This window comes from Hylobates moloch, unplaced genomic scaffold (genome assembly GCF_009828535.3).
Source record: "Hylobates moloch isolate HMO894 unplaced genomic scaffold, HMol_V3 SCAFFOLD_18, whole genome shotgun sequence".
Classification (NCBI taxonomy): domain Eukaryota; kingdom Metazoa; phylum Chordata; class Mammalia; order Primates; family Hylobatidae; genus Hylobates; species Hylobates moloch.
In genome coordinates, this window is record NW_026652293.1 from 9,639,801 (window position 1) to 9,653,697 (window position 13,897).

The following is a 13,897-nucleotide window of genomic DNA, read 5'->3' on the forward strand; positions in this document are numbered from 1 at the left end:
GGAAGAAGAAGGGGATTGGTATCAAGAGGTGACTGATGACCACAGACACCTGGGTGCCAGCAAGGGTCTGAGGAGGTTGTAAAACTTCTTTTTTCTAGGTCGGGTCACAATGTTCCTATACATCTTTAACATAACATTGTTATTTGTCTGTATATTTCCTTATCTCCTTGGGGGTTAGTTTGGGGAAAGGAACTGTTACCATTTTTTTTTAAGTTGAACTGCAAGCTAAACTCCTATAATTAGCTGGTCTATGTACAGAGCTAAGCAGAAGCTTTTAACCTAAAGGATAATACCCCTGGGGGGTCAGAGGCAAAATGGAGTCAGTCATGCTAAGTCTCCCTCCACTCTCTTTCTTTTTTGAGACGGAATTTCACTCTTATTGCCCAGGCCAGAGTGCAATGGCATGATCTCAGCTCACTGCAACCTCCGCCTCCTGGGTTCAAGCAATTCTCTTGCCTCAGCCTCCTGAGTAGCTGAGATTACAGGCGTCCATCACCACACCCAGCTAATTTTTGTAGTTTAGTGGAGATGCGGTTTCACCATTGTTGGTCAGGCTGGTCTGGAACTCCTGACCTCAGGTGATCTACCCACCTTGGCCTCCCAAAGTGCTGGGACAGGTGTGAGCCACCATGCCTGGCCCCTCTACTCATAATTAAACCAGGTGTTTCTTCTCCTGCCAAGAAACCAGTCATGAAGATTCACCCATCTTCTAGATGGGAAAACTGGGCTGCAGCCTGGGAGAGGCCAGTCAGGGACAAAGCCAAAGTTAATACAGAGGATGGAGCTTCCAGGGTACAGGGGTTGGGTCTGGGCTAGGAAGCTGGAAACCTAGATTTTATGCTTGTCGCAGTTTTGATGTTGGCCCTAAGCAGTGCTGTTTCTCATCAGCCTCTGCCTGCTCCAGGGGTCACAGGGCCAAGCCAGATAGAGGGCCGCTAGCGTCACTGGACACAAGATTGCTTTCCCACAGCTCTCCTTCCTCTGGCCCCTCTGCTCCACATCCGGAAACCTGGGTACCCTTCACCCACCTAGCTCTGTCCCACAGTGAGATTTATTGCTGACTGCCCTGCCATCTGCCCCAGGGTAATAAATCAGGGCAGAGCAGAATTGCAATCACCCCATGCATGGAGTGTATAAAAGGGGAAGGGCTAAGGGAGCCACAGAACCTCAGTGGATCTCAGTGAGAGCCCCAGACTGAGGGTAGCATGGACGGATGGAGAAGAATGCCTCGCTGGGGACTGCTGCTGCTGCTCTGGGGCTCCTGCACCTTCGGTCTCCCGACAGACACCACCACCTTTAAACGGTAATTGGTAACTCAGGCAGAGAAGGGGTGGGAGGGGTGCAGGGTTCCCACCTTCCCAACACCCTGGCTTTTCCATATGCAGTGTCATTCAGTCCTTACCGTCAGCTGGACAGGGAGGTATGGACCTGTTCAGAGAGGTCGAGTGACTTGCCCAATAAATGACACTAGTAGTCAGGTCTAGAAGCTGTGTCTTTTGCTTCCTGCCCAGAGCACCATGCTAACTAAGCACTGTAGAGAACTCAGAAATATTAGGAGATGCCCCTTGCCCTTGAGGGGCTCACAGCCTGAATATTAAGAACGGCATGGGTGGTTGGGTGCGGTGGCTCCTGCCTGTCATCCCAGCACTTTGGGAGGCCGAGGTGGATCACTTGAGGTCAGGAGTTTGAGACCAGCCTGGCCAACGTGGGGAAACCCCGTCTCTAATAAAAATACAAAAATTAGCCAGATGTGGTGGCAGCCACTTGTAATCCCCAGCTACTTGGGAGGCTGAGGCAGGAGAATTGTTTGAGCCCGGGAGGCGGAGGTTGCTGAGCCAAGATCGTGCCACTGCACTCCAGCCTGAGTGACAGAACAAGACTCCATCTCAAAAAAAAAAAAAAAAAAAGAGGGGGGTCGGGGCATGGGTACAGTTAACTCTACCAGGGAAGCAGCGTGATACCGTGGTTAAATGCAAGGCTTATAGAGTTAGATTGCCTTCATTTAAATTTTGCTTCACTAGCAGAACAAACTAGGTCTGGAATCATGGGCAAGTTATTTAATCTCTCCAAGTCTCAGTTTATCATTTTAAACAGGTATGATAATAACAGTACCTACTTGATGGGGCTGCTTTGGGGATTTAAGGAGATAATGCATAGAAAGCTGGGCACGTTGTAAGAGCCCAGCTACTGTTAGTACTACAGGATGGATTCTTACAAATATCAAAAGCAAGGCTTGGCCGGGAGCAGTGGCTCATGCCTGTAATCCCACACTTTGGGAGGCCGAGGCGGGCAGATCACCTGAGGTCGAGAGTTCAAGACCAGCCTGACCAACATGGAGAAACCCTGTCTCTACTAAAAATACAAAATTAACCAGGCGTGGTGGCACACGCCTGTAATCCCAGCTACTTGGGAGGCTGAGGCAGGAGAATCGCTTGAACCTGGGAGGCGGAGAGCCGAGATGGCGCCATTGCACTCCAGCCTGGGCAACAAGAGCAAAACTCTGTCTAAAAAAAAAAGAGAAAAAAGCAAGGCTTTAGGTAGCCCACAACTAGAAGGAGAAAACCCTAGCATCCTCTAGGTGCCAGGCCCTGTGGGGAAAAAGTGATTCATTAAGACTGTAGAAGGAAGCTGGGCACGCGGCTCATGCTTGTAATTCCAGCACTTTGAGAGGCTGAGAAGGGCAAATCGCTTGAGCTCACGAGTTCAAGACCAGCCTAGGCAACATGGCGAAACCTTGTCTCTACAAATACAAAAATTAGCTAGGTGTGGTGGTGCAAATCTGTAGTCCCAGCTACTCGGGAGGCTGAGGTGGGAGCATCACTTCAGTCTGGAAGGTGGAGGCTGCAGTGAGCAGAGACTGAGCCACTGCACTCTAGCCTGGGTGATAGAGCCAGACCTTATCTAAAAAAGAAAAAAAAAAAAAAGACTGAAGAAGGGGAAGAGACAGCATTTGAGAAAAGGCTTCACAGAGAAGGGCGTTTTCAATCTGGGGACCGCAGATGTGACCAGCAGTCCTGAAGGTAAGAAGGCACATTTTAATAATGGTAATACTTGCTAAGCCTATAAAATGCTTAGGGTGTCACGGGATCTTTTCACATGTCTCATCTCAAGTCATGCCCCCAACAACTCAGCATTCCCACTTTGCAGATGAGGACACTGAGGCTCAGGGAGGTGATATGTAAGAGGCTAAGGCTCAACACACACTGGGCCTTTTGCTTCCAAAACTGCTTTCCCTTGCTCTGAGGCTCTCAGAGAGTAATTGCTGGGTTGTGAGCACTGGGTAAGAAGATGGGTGCTTCAAAGCAGCTGCACCCCAGGATAAAGGTAGAGGAAAGTAAAAACATCTTCCCCTGCTGTTATCCAAAAGAGAAAAAGAATGGAATTGGACAAGGGGTGGAGGGGGAAGCCAGCTTTTGAAACAGAATTGTAGGAATTTTGCTACCTGCTATGTGCAGAGCACCATGCGATGCACTTGGGACAGCTGAATGAATGAGCTCCATTCTCAAGGTGAACATGTACATATACACACTCACAATTTACATTTATTGAGCAGTGGCTGCATGGTTTCATCTGCACAGTGACTCTGAGGTAGGTACTACCATTAGGTCCATTTTTAGAGAGGGGTTAATGGAGACTTAGAAGAGGCCCAGAGAGGTTAGGTAGCTTTCTTAGAATCACACAGGTGGTAAGGGGATTCGGCATGTCCCCTGCAACCACTGTCTTCACCACTGTACGGCACCAGTTCCACAAGGTGCACAGTGTGGGCTGTGAGACCCAAGGAAAAACAGAGCAGAGGCCCAAGGGAAGGTGAGGCCAGTGTGGGCTGGAGGCCTTGGGGCAAGCTTCCTGGAGGTGGGGGTACATGTTGGGCCTTGGAGGACTAAAGAATTAGGGGGAAAATGAAGGGGAGAAGGAAAGGATTTTCTGAAAAGGAAATGGCAAAAAGTAAAAGTCCAAAGCATAGGCTGTTGTGAGTAAATAGTGGGAAATGTAACCTCTTTGGGGTCAAACTTCTCACCCTCCATTTTCCCATCTGTAAAGTGGGAGTAATAAAATCATCCACCTTATGAGAGCAAACAAAATAATGATTGTGAAAATATTTTGGTAACAGTAATCTGTGATAGGAAGATAACAAATCATTTCCATTACAATACCATGCTGATAGGCATAAAAGTTGCATTCATGTTCATGGGCAAAATGGGGGTAAGTAGAATGCATGGGACGCAAGAAGAATGTAGGAAGGAAAGGGTAGTGTAAGTAGAGGAGGACTAGCCGCTGAGAACAAAGTAGAAGAAAGAGGGAATCTCCGTGTGTATGGGAAAGTCTATTGCACAGTCAACTTGGGCTTCCATCCTGGGATCTTCCCGTGAACAGCTAGGGACATCTTCTTCTAGGCTTTGGCAGCCTTTATGTCGGGACCCAGGGGACCCTATATGGGAAATAGGGCCAGACGCATGCTCTGAATCCCTGCTTCAACACTTCTGAGTCACCTTCTTCCCTGTGAGCCTTCATTTTTCTCACCTATGAAATGCATGGCAGCTAGCTTGTTGGTGTGCTTTCAGTAGCGGCTCAGTAAAGTCGGTTTCCTAGGTCTCTTTAATTCTGCCTCTCAAAGGTGATGGGAAAACATCTGGACAAGAAGCCAAGGGACTGGGACACATCTCTCCAAGGACGAGGTGCATGGTGCTCTGAAGATGCTGGTATCTCTCTAGGCCCAACCCAGCTCAGGGGGTCCACTCCACCACAGCCCTGGCTGGGTGCCTGTCCCCTGGTATCCTGGAGACCTCGCAGCTGCTGTGGGCATCTGCTGCCACCTAGAGGCCTCCCATGGCACTGTCTCCCCGCCAGCCCCTAGTTTTGACGGGGGCACTAGCTGGCATTAATCTCTTCAGAGGGAATGTCTGTGCCTGTTTCCTGTCTGTCCTCCCACCAGCTGGAGTTCCTTAAAGGCAGTCATGATCATTATCTTTCTAGCTCCAGTTTTCCAGCACAATGAGGCACAATGTAGTTGTTCAGCAGGTGATTACGGAATAAATGAATGAACGGACCAAGAAACAGCCTTATCTAATCAAAATTAGGCAACAGAAGGAAGTCACTTCAGGGTTATTTAATCCCCCGGCAGCTGACTCCTCTAAATTGACTCTTGATAAGAAGTAACTCTTATAAATGCTCCAGAGGCTCTCAGGGACAGAGGTGATTTCCAGGTGGCCGGGCTAACGTTAAAGGTGGTTGTACTAAAAGCAGGAGTTTGGCCTCAGGGACTCTACCACTGTGGTGGAGGTACAGCACTTTTCTATTTTTGCTTCCTCCACCCTGGGCCAGGATCTTCCTCAAGAGAATGCCCTCAATCCGAGAAAGTCTGAAGGAACGAGGTGTGGACATGGCCAGGCTTGGTCCCGAGTGGAGCCAGCCCATGAAGAGGCTGAGCCTTGGCAACACCACCTCCTCCGTGATTCTCACCAACTACATGGACGTGAGTGCCTGGCTCAGCCCCTCGCTCCCTCCCTGTCTCCTTTCCCTCATGGACCTAGGGCTTTCTTTGCCGCAAGACTCACCCTTTCCATGCTGTGTTTGACGAAGGCGTTGAGGAGCACATGATCACCCTAGAAAATTCCCATTTTCCAGCTGGAAAGCCTGAGCACGGAAGACAGGAAGCCACCCAGGGGCCATTCAGGGGCAGAGTTAGGTTTGAAACTCAGCCCAGGCCTCAAGCCAGGTGTCACAGGTGGGTGGGAAGGGGTGTGTGACTCAGGTGGGGGTTTCTGTGACCTGGCCCAGCACAGCCTGACGGCTTCCTGCCCCAGTGGATCCTCAAGGGTCAAGTTTGCTTCCTGCTTCATTCTCAATGTTTTGATTTTGCCCTCTTGTCTTACTGAGGCTCCCACTTTCTGGGATGCCATGGGGCGATGCTAAGCCTCCTACCAGTTCCTGCAGGAAAATGGAAACCCCGAGAGGCTATAGGACCACACTGAGAGCCAAGAGTGAAGCCAAGCAAGACCCCAAGACCCAAGGTCCCCTGAGCCCCTCCAGCCCTCTCTTTTTACCCCCACAGACCCAGTACTATGGCGAGATTGGCATCGGCACCCCACCCCAGACCTTCAAAGTCGTCTTTGACACTGGTTCGTCCAACGTTTGGGTGCCCTCCTCCAAGTGCAGCCGTCTCTACACCGCCTGTGGTGAGACCTAAGACCCACAGTGCCTCTCCCCCATCCCCCTGCCCTACTGCGCATGAGCAATCCTGCCCAACACCCAGCTCCCATCCCTCTTGCCACCAAGGGAGTGGCTTCCTCTCCGCCTCCGTGCCCACTGACACTTAGGGGAGAGAGGAAGATGTCTCCCATTTTTCTGATATAGCCACCAAGGTTTAAAAAAAAAAAAAAAAAAAAGGTCCAAGAACCCCTGAGCACCCAGAAGTCCACTTCCCAGTCTTCCCGAGATTGAGACAGGACTGAATTCTCAAACCCATCCCAGGCACTCGGAACTCTTCCGTCCCTAGTCTTAATCAACAACCTCTTACTAGGCACTTACCCTGTGCCTGGCATCTTCTCTGGTGTTATCAGTGTTAGTGATTACTTTAAATTCCTTCATTTAGGACAAAATTCTCGAGGTATGGGCACATTAGGAGGGCCCAAGAAACCCAGTCCTTAATTGATGAAGCACATATTCCAAGTCCCCTGACCCTAGGGCCACTCATCCCTGCACCTAAGCTAACCAGCCATACCCACAATGCACCCTGCCTCTGAGTCCCCCTGTCTGGGCCACTCTTGGACAAACCTGAGCCTCTGTCCCCCTGCCAGTGTATCACAAGCTCTTTGATGCTTCGGATTCCTCCAGCTACAAGCACAATGGAACGGAACTCACCCTCCACTATTCAACAGGGACAGTCAGTGGCTTTCTCAGCCAGGATATCATCACTGTAAGTTGGGCCGCCCTAGGTCATCTGCCCCCGACCCCTTCTGTCCCCAGGCCTCTCCTGACCCTCCAGGGCCCACACCTGCGGGGAGGCACACTGCAGCCCACTTGGAGCCTGGGGAGCTGAGGAACACCCTACTCTGCCACATCTGGCCGTTGCTGCAAAGCAGCAGTACCTATGGGGGAGCAACCCTGGGCTACAGGCTCACCGTTGGGTGGTTTATGGATGTTTTTGCATCTAACTTGCATGTAGGGCTTGTCCTGAGCCCCATGGCTGCAGTCAAGTAACTTGTCCAAGTTCACCAGCTCTGACTGGGCTACACCCTAGACTGAAATCCAGGGTCAGGGTCAGGCTGAGTTTTAGGGTCAGGCCTAGGTTTTAAGGTCACAGTTGAGGTTGACTCTGGGATTCAGGTCAAGGCCTGCTTTTCTTTTTCATGTGGCCCATGTCTGACCCTTTCCTCATCCTGGAGTTTCTCAGGCCCTGCTCCATCAGAATTAGGGGAGGGGCACACATGGCACCTGACAGGAAATCAGGGTGATTCCTGCCTCCCTTCCTTTTTCTGTGAACTCAGATATAAAGGAGGGAGAAGGGCAAGCTTGGCTGTGTTGAAGAAACCCTTTGCCCATGATAAGGGTGGGGGCCAAGACCCAGTCCTGCCGGGCATGAAAGCCGGGCCACTGGGGAGGGGGAGGAGTTCTTGGCAGCTTTTCTTTTGCTGCTTGGTAGGACCACCCTCTCAGCCTCTGCTGTCCGATCCCTGGTCAACTCCAGCTCTCTCTGGGCTCCGCAGCAGAGATGTGTATTGGCACAGAGTGTGTGGGTGCAGGGTTGAGGAAATACTCTTACCCTGATTTTTGTACCCTGGGGCATGTGTGCCCCTGGGATCCCTAGTGTGGAAGCCCAGACCAGACTCCAACCAAGGAGGGGGCAGTGGGCTTGGTCTCCTCTGGTCCTTCCTCCCACAGGTGGGTGGAATCACGGTGACACAGATGTTTGGAGAGGTCACGGAGATGCCTGCCTTACCCTTCATGCTGGCCGAGTTTGATGGGGTTGTGGGCATGGGCTTCATTGAACAGGCCATTGGCAGGGTCACCCCTATCTTCGACAACATCATCTCCCAAGGGGTGCTAAAAGAGGACGTCTTCTCTTTCTACTACAACAGGTGGGGACTGGGACTCCAGGGGCTGAGGTGGGGGGAGAGGAGGGGAGAAGTGCTGGGGAGTGGAAGGAGAGTCTGGGCCAGAATTGTAAAGTGTTTGTAATTAGGTGACAGCCAATCAATATCTAGAGCTGTACTAGCCAATATGGAAGGTACTATTGAAATTTAAATTAATTAAATACAATTAAGCATCAATTAAGCATTCAACTGGTGGCTGTTAGTTGCACTAGCCACATGTCAAATGCCTGGCAGCCACGGTGGCTAGTAACTACGGTCTTATGACAGTGCGGATAGAGAACATTCCCAGCATGGCAGGACGTTCTAACAGACAGTGCCACTCTGGAGCAAGAGGAGATGCAAGGTGGGCGTGATGGGAAATAAGGGATTACTGTGACCTGTAGCCCTGCCTGTTAGGGCCATGGCTCCTCCCACACAGAGACAGCCATCTTCAGTCATCCATTAGATCCTTCATTCGTTTGCTCACTCATCAGTTCAGTAAATGCTATGTGCCAAGCACTGTGGTAGGCTCTGGGGGTGCAGCAGTGAACACAGTGAACAAGGCAGAATCCGTACTCCCCTACCCACATAGAGCTTACAGGCTAATAGGGAAGACAAGACATATTCCAACATAAAGAGTCTCACAGGCAGGCAGCAAGTGTGGTGCTGAAAACCATGGATGCTTTTCAATTCTAGGCTGAGTTTATATGCAGCTCAGCCAGCCTTGGGGAAGCTCTTGAGCAGGGTTGGGCTCTACTCCAAACTGCTGGGCTTAGAAAGATGGCACGAGTTGGAGACGAGAGAGCTGGAGGCAAAAGGGGCTGGGTGCAGTGGCTCATGCCTGTAATCCCAGCACTTTGGGAGGCCAAAGTGAGAGGATCGCTTGAGCCCAGGAGTTAAGGCTTCAGTGAGCAGTGATTGTGCCACTGCACTCCAGCTAAGGCAACAGAGTGAGATCCAGTCTCAAAAAAAAAAAAAAAAAAAAAAAAAAAGTCACAAGGGTAAGAACATGAGGCCAGTGGCAAAAAGAATAGAGGAGAGGATCAGAGTTCACAGAAATCTCACAGTAAAATGGAGAGGAGCCTCCGGTTCGGTGATAGAAAGGGAGGCCTCGAGGAAAGGCCAATTGGCGGCTCTGCAGTCAGGGGTGGTCTTTAGAAGAGCTGTTCTAGAGGAGGTGGGGGCAAGGCCAGATGGCAAGAAGTTAAGAGGTGGACGATGTGGGTGTCAGGAAGTGGAGGTCATGAGATGTAGGCTGCCCTAGGACATTCAACAGAGAAGGGAATGGGGGGTGGAGTGGGGGGTGAGATCCAGAAGCAGGAGAGGAAGGGTGGGTGTTTTTAAATGCTAGAGGAAGCTCGAGTGATGCCTGTAGGTGGAGGAAGAAGCCAATGGAAAGAAAGAGATTAAAAATATGGAAAGAAGAGGAGCTAAATGGGGGCACTGGAGTTTGGAGGCCATAAAAGAGATGAGGTTCCAGCAGACAGGAAGAAGCCGGGCTTTGCAGAGGAGAGGGCTGGCCTCTTCTTTTATCTTGGGATGCGAAGGAGGGAACATCCAGAGAGATCCTGAAGTGTGGAGAGAGAGGCAGGAGGGAATTTGTGCTAGCATGTACACATATATTCTGAATGTATAAAAACACAAGTAGTTTGCAGTTGCACAAAATAACATATGCACACCTACACACCCGTGCACACATGTGCATGTGTGAATTCTAGTATGAATTCTGGAAAAACACATCACACACACATGCATGCCCTGGAGGCTAGGCCTACAGTAGTCCCTGAGCCAAGTGCAGTGAGGAGGAAAGGAAGGTGAGGGGAATCAGCTCCAGGCGGGGCACCAGGAGCCTGGCTCCAGTCCCCGACTTGTTCACTCATGGACTGGGTAACTTCAGGCAAGTGACTTTGCCTCTTGGTGACTCCATTGCCTGAAGGGCAAAGAGAGTACATAACACCCACCCTGCCGATCAGCAGGGCTGATGAGCCTGGCATGAAATGAAGCTTCCTTTCTGCTGTCTCTCTTTCTCTGCAGAGATTCCGAGTAAGGAGAAAAAAACCCCACATGGCTGTGACCTTCCAGTACTCCCTGAGCACCTGACCTAGAATTATACATGCCACCGGCCCAAAACTCACATCAGCAAGCCCAGCCTCCGCTAGATGCCGAAGTTCTCTGTCTCTCCTTCCTGCTCTCTCCATGCCCCCTGCCCACCCCATACCCAACAGCCTCCCCAGAGTCCCCTCCCATGCACCTGCTCAATCAGCAGCAACCCAAGGGTGAGGGGTGTCCATTTGTGTCTTGCTCACATCCACTCACTGTCCTTGTACCTGCGCCTTTTCTGTGACCTCTCTGGGGATGCTTTTTGGGGAACAGCTGGACTACCCTGGAAGAATCTCTGGTTGGTCTTGGGGAGGGGAAGAAAGGCAGAGAAGCAGTATGTTCTGCATGCTTCCCAACAACAGCTCCGAGCCTGGCTGTCTGTCCCACATTCCTCTGCCCTAGAGCCCTCTGTCCTGCCCTGCCCTGCACCCTTGTGCAACCTTCCCGATTGCCTGAGTTGCTGGGTCCTGGAGGTCATGGGTTTCCAAGAGCTTCTGATCTTTCCTCTAGGAATTCCCAATCGCTGGGAGGACAGATTGTGCTGGGAGGCAGCGACCCCCAGCATTACGAAGGGAATTTCCACTACGTCAACCTCATCAAGACTGGTGTCTGGCAGATTCAAATGAAGGGGTCAGAAATCCTCAACCCTCCCCGGGCTCCAAAAAGTGCTGCTGTCACTGGGGTTGGGGAGGGTGGGGAAAGACAGCATTACCATCCTGCCCTCTTTCCAAATGCAGCCACTTCTTAAGCACAGCCACCATTTGCTCTCTGCCTGCTCTGTCCAGGCTGGGGAACACAGAAGGAAGGGGCCTGGGGAGAAGCGGTGGAGGGCGACAGTACCTTCCCTCCTCTACTCACTGCCTCAACAGGCCACCAGCGTGGCCTCCACCCCCCCCCCCCCCCACACTCAGGAAGGACATGCAGCCTGGAGGTGCCCCATCAGCCTTCTGTCTGTCTGTCTGTCTGTCTGTCTGACTGACTGTGGCCTCCCCCAGGGTGTCTGTGGGGTCATCCACCTTGCTCTGTGAAGATGGCTGCCTGGCATTGGTGGACACCGGTGCATCCTACATCTCAGGTTCTACCAGCTCCATAGAGAAGCTCATGGAGGCCTTGGGAGCCAAGAAGAGGCTGTTTGATGTAAGAAGCCAAAGAGGGAAGGTGGTGTGGATGGGGGGAGCGCCACCTGGTATCGGCTCACAAATCCCCCAGGCAAATGAGGCCATCTCAGGCCTTCGCTTGTTCACCTCGCACTCTCCACACATGTGGCTGGTCAGCCACGGAGCAGGGCACTGTGCCTAGCCCTCTCCAGCAGAGAGGCCAGGCCACCAGCACAGGACTCCTTGTCTGCTGAGATGTCTTCCATACTCAAGGAAGCTCCCTTTGCCCCCCACCCCAGTATGTCGTGAAGTGCAACGAGGGCCCTACACTCCCCGACATCTCTTTCCACCTGGGAGGCAAAGAATACACGCTCACCAGCGCGGACTATGTATTTCAGGTGAGGTTCGAATCGGCCCCCTCGGTGGCAGGGAGAAAAGCTGGACAGAGACCCTCAAAGGGGGACAGATTACAATGCACAGATCATGTTAGAACCGTAGTTCTCAAACTTGGCTGTGCATGTCACTTGGAGAGCTTCGAAAAATCCTGGTACCTGGGCCACATCCCATACCTATTAAATCAGAACCTCTAGAAGTGGCACCTGGGGCTCAGTTTCCCCAGATGATTCCAATGTGTGGCCATGTTTGGGCATCACTGTGCCTGTTCCTTCATCTCCATTTTCTCATCAAATACTCCCAATAATCCTATGCTCCTATGTTCTTATCCTCTCTTCATCATCAATAGGCTTAGAGAAGTTGAATAACTTGTCTCGGATCAGAAGCTAAGGGAAACTGTAAGCTCCTGAAGGAAGCACGGTGCCTGATGCATTGTTTGCCTGGGATCTAGCACAGGGGCTAAACACAGGAGTGGTGCAGTCCACGATGGGGCAAAATGGCCAAGATGTGAGGGAGGCCCAGTGTGGCTAGGGGAGAGATGGGGGCGAGAGGGGGAATGTTGCTGAAGACAGTTGCTGGGGTCAGGCAAGGTGAAAGGAGAATGCTCATGTGCTGGGTATGGAGAAACTCTCCCCCTTCCTGCCAGGAATCCTACAGTAGTAAAAAGCTGTGCACACTGGCCATCCACGCCATGGATATCCCGCCACCCACTGGACCCACCTGGGCCCTGGGCGCCACCTTCATCCGAAAGTTCTACACAGAGTTTGATCGGCGTAACAACCGCATTGGCTTCGCCTTGGCCCGCTGAGGTCCTCTGCCACCCAGGCAGGCCCTGCCTTCACACCTGGCCCAGAGCTGGAACACTTTCTGAGATGCCCCTCTGCCTGGGCTTATGCCCTCACATGGAGACACTGGATGTGGAGCTCTGGCTGGATGCGTGCCCTGACCCCTGCACCAGCCCCTCCCTGCTTTGAGGACAAACAGAATAAAGACTTCATGTTCACAGCCTGTTGCATCTGGGTTCACTAGGGTTTAGAATGGAGGGAGGGGCTGCGTGATCATGTGTGGACAGGAATGTGACATGGATAAGCTACACATTCGCCTCGCGCACAGGTTCTTGCGTGCAGGGATGATGCCATCCATCTGCCATCAACAGGACTCAGGTGGAGCTGTTTACACAACCTCGGGTGGGAAGTCTGAAGAGAGCCAGAACCAAGCTCCCTATAGTCCCTCAGGGACCAAGGCTAATGCTATGGCAGTAGACTGTGGGTCAGAAAGTTCTCCCAGCTCACAGAAGCCAGCTCTGAGTTCAGACTCTGCTCTGCTGAGCTAGTCAGCCCTGTCTCTTGTCCGGTTGCAAAACTCCCCTCAGCTCTCCTTATCCACTGCAGATGCCCCCGCCCTGCCCCATGTAGCCATTTACACAGGCATTCTAAGGCACTACCACCTAAAATCATAGAACACCAGAGATCCAGGCAATACTTCCACTTTGCAGGTGGGGAAACTGAGGCCCAGAGAATGGAAGGCCTTGCCCAAGATTACTCGGTCAAAAATCAAGTAGTGAAGAATATTGAAAAATAGTGAAGAATCAAGACTGGAACCCAGCCCGTCTGACTTGGGTCCTGGGGGTTTCCACCTTATCATAAGCAGTTGGTACTGTCATAAGTACAGTGCTTCATGCACGCTGGTACAGGGCCACGTGCACAAGCACACAGGTGCACACACACACTGCTGTCCTCCATCCCATCCACCCGGGACTCGTCAGGCTGAAGTCTCTTCTCCCACTCTCACTCCTTGGGCTGTCTTCAGGGCACATGTAACTTGGGGAATGAGAAATTAGCATCCACCTGGAGCCACTGAAGCCATCCCTCTTCACCATAGTTGCTCACCTCTCTTTTGACAGAAAGTCGTGAGGCACTGAATGGCCCAACCAGGCCCTCAGTACCTCTGGGAGCCATCTGCAAGAGTCCCTGCGCAGCACCAAGAGCCGGAGCCTGGGCTTCAGGACGCTGGACTCCCACTGATTCTCCATGTTCCCTTGTCCTGCATAGCTGTACTTCCTCACTGCAAAGGAAGTGTTGGAGGCCAGTGTCTTTTCCAGCTCCATCCTGGAGCTCCAGGACCTTAGGAAGGCAGGCACAACCCCCCATTATCTCCTTCACTGTCCAATATGGTAAGCACATGTGGCTATTTACACTAAAATTAAAATTAATTAAAATTGAATAAAATCGGCTG

General features: G+C 51.7%; 1 protein-coding gene across 1 annotated transcript; it reads left to right on the forward strand.

The window, feature by feature from the left end:
- Positions 1-1,161: 1,161 nt before the first annotated feature.
- REN (renin) lies at positions 1,162-12,667 on the forward strand. Its single transcript, XM_032136938.2, has 10 exons — positions 1,162-1,303; positions 5,323-5,473; positions 6,053-6,176; positions 6,798-6,916; positions 7,882-8,078; positions 10,107-10,115; positions 10,683-10,802; positions 11,168-11,309; positions 11,569-11,667; positions 12,309-12,667. The coding sequence occupies exons 1-10, from the start codon at positions 1,206-1,208 to the stop codon at positions 12,468-12,470; spliced, it is 1,221 nt and encodes a 406-aa protein (XP_031992829.1). The 5' UTR covers positions 1,162-1,205; the 3' UTR covers positions 12,471-12,667.
- Positions 12,668-13,897: the final 1,230 nt, after the last annotated feature.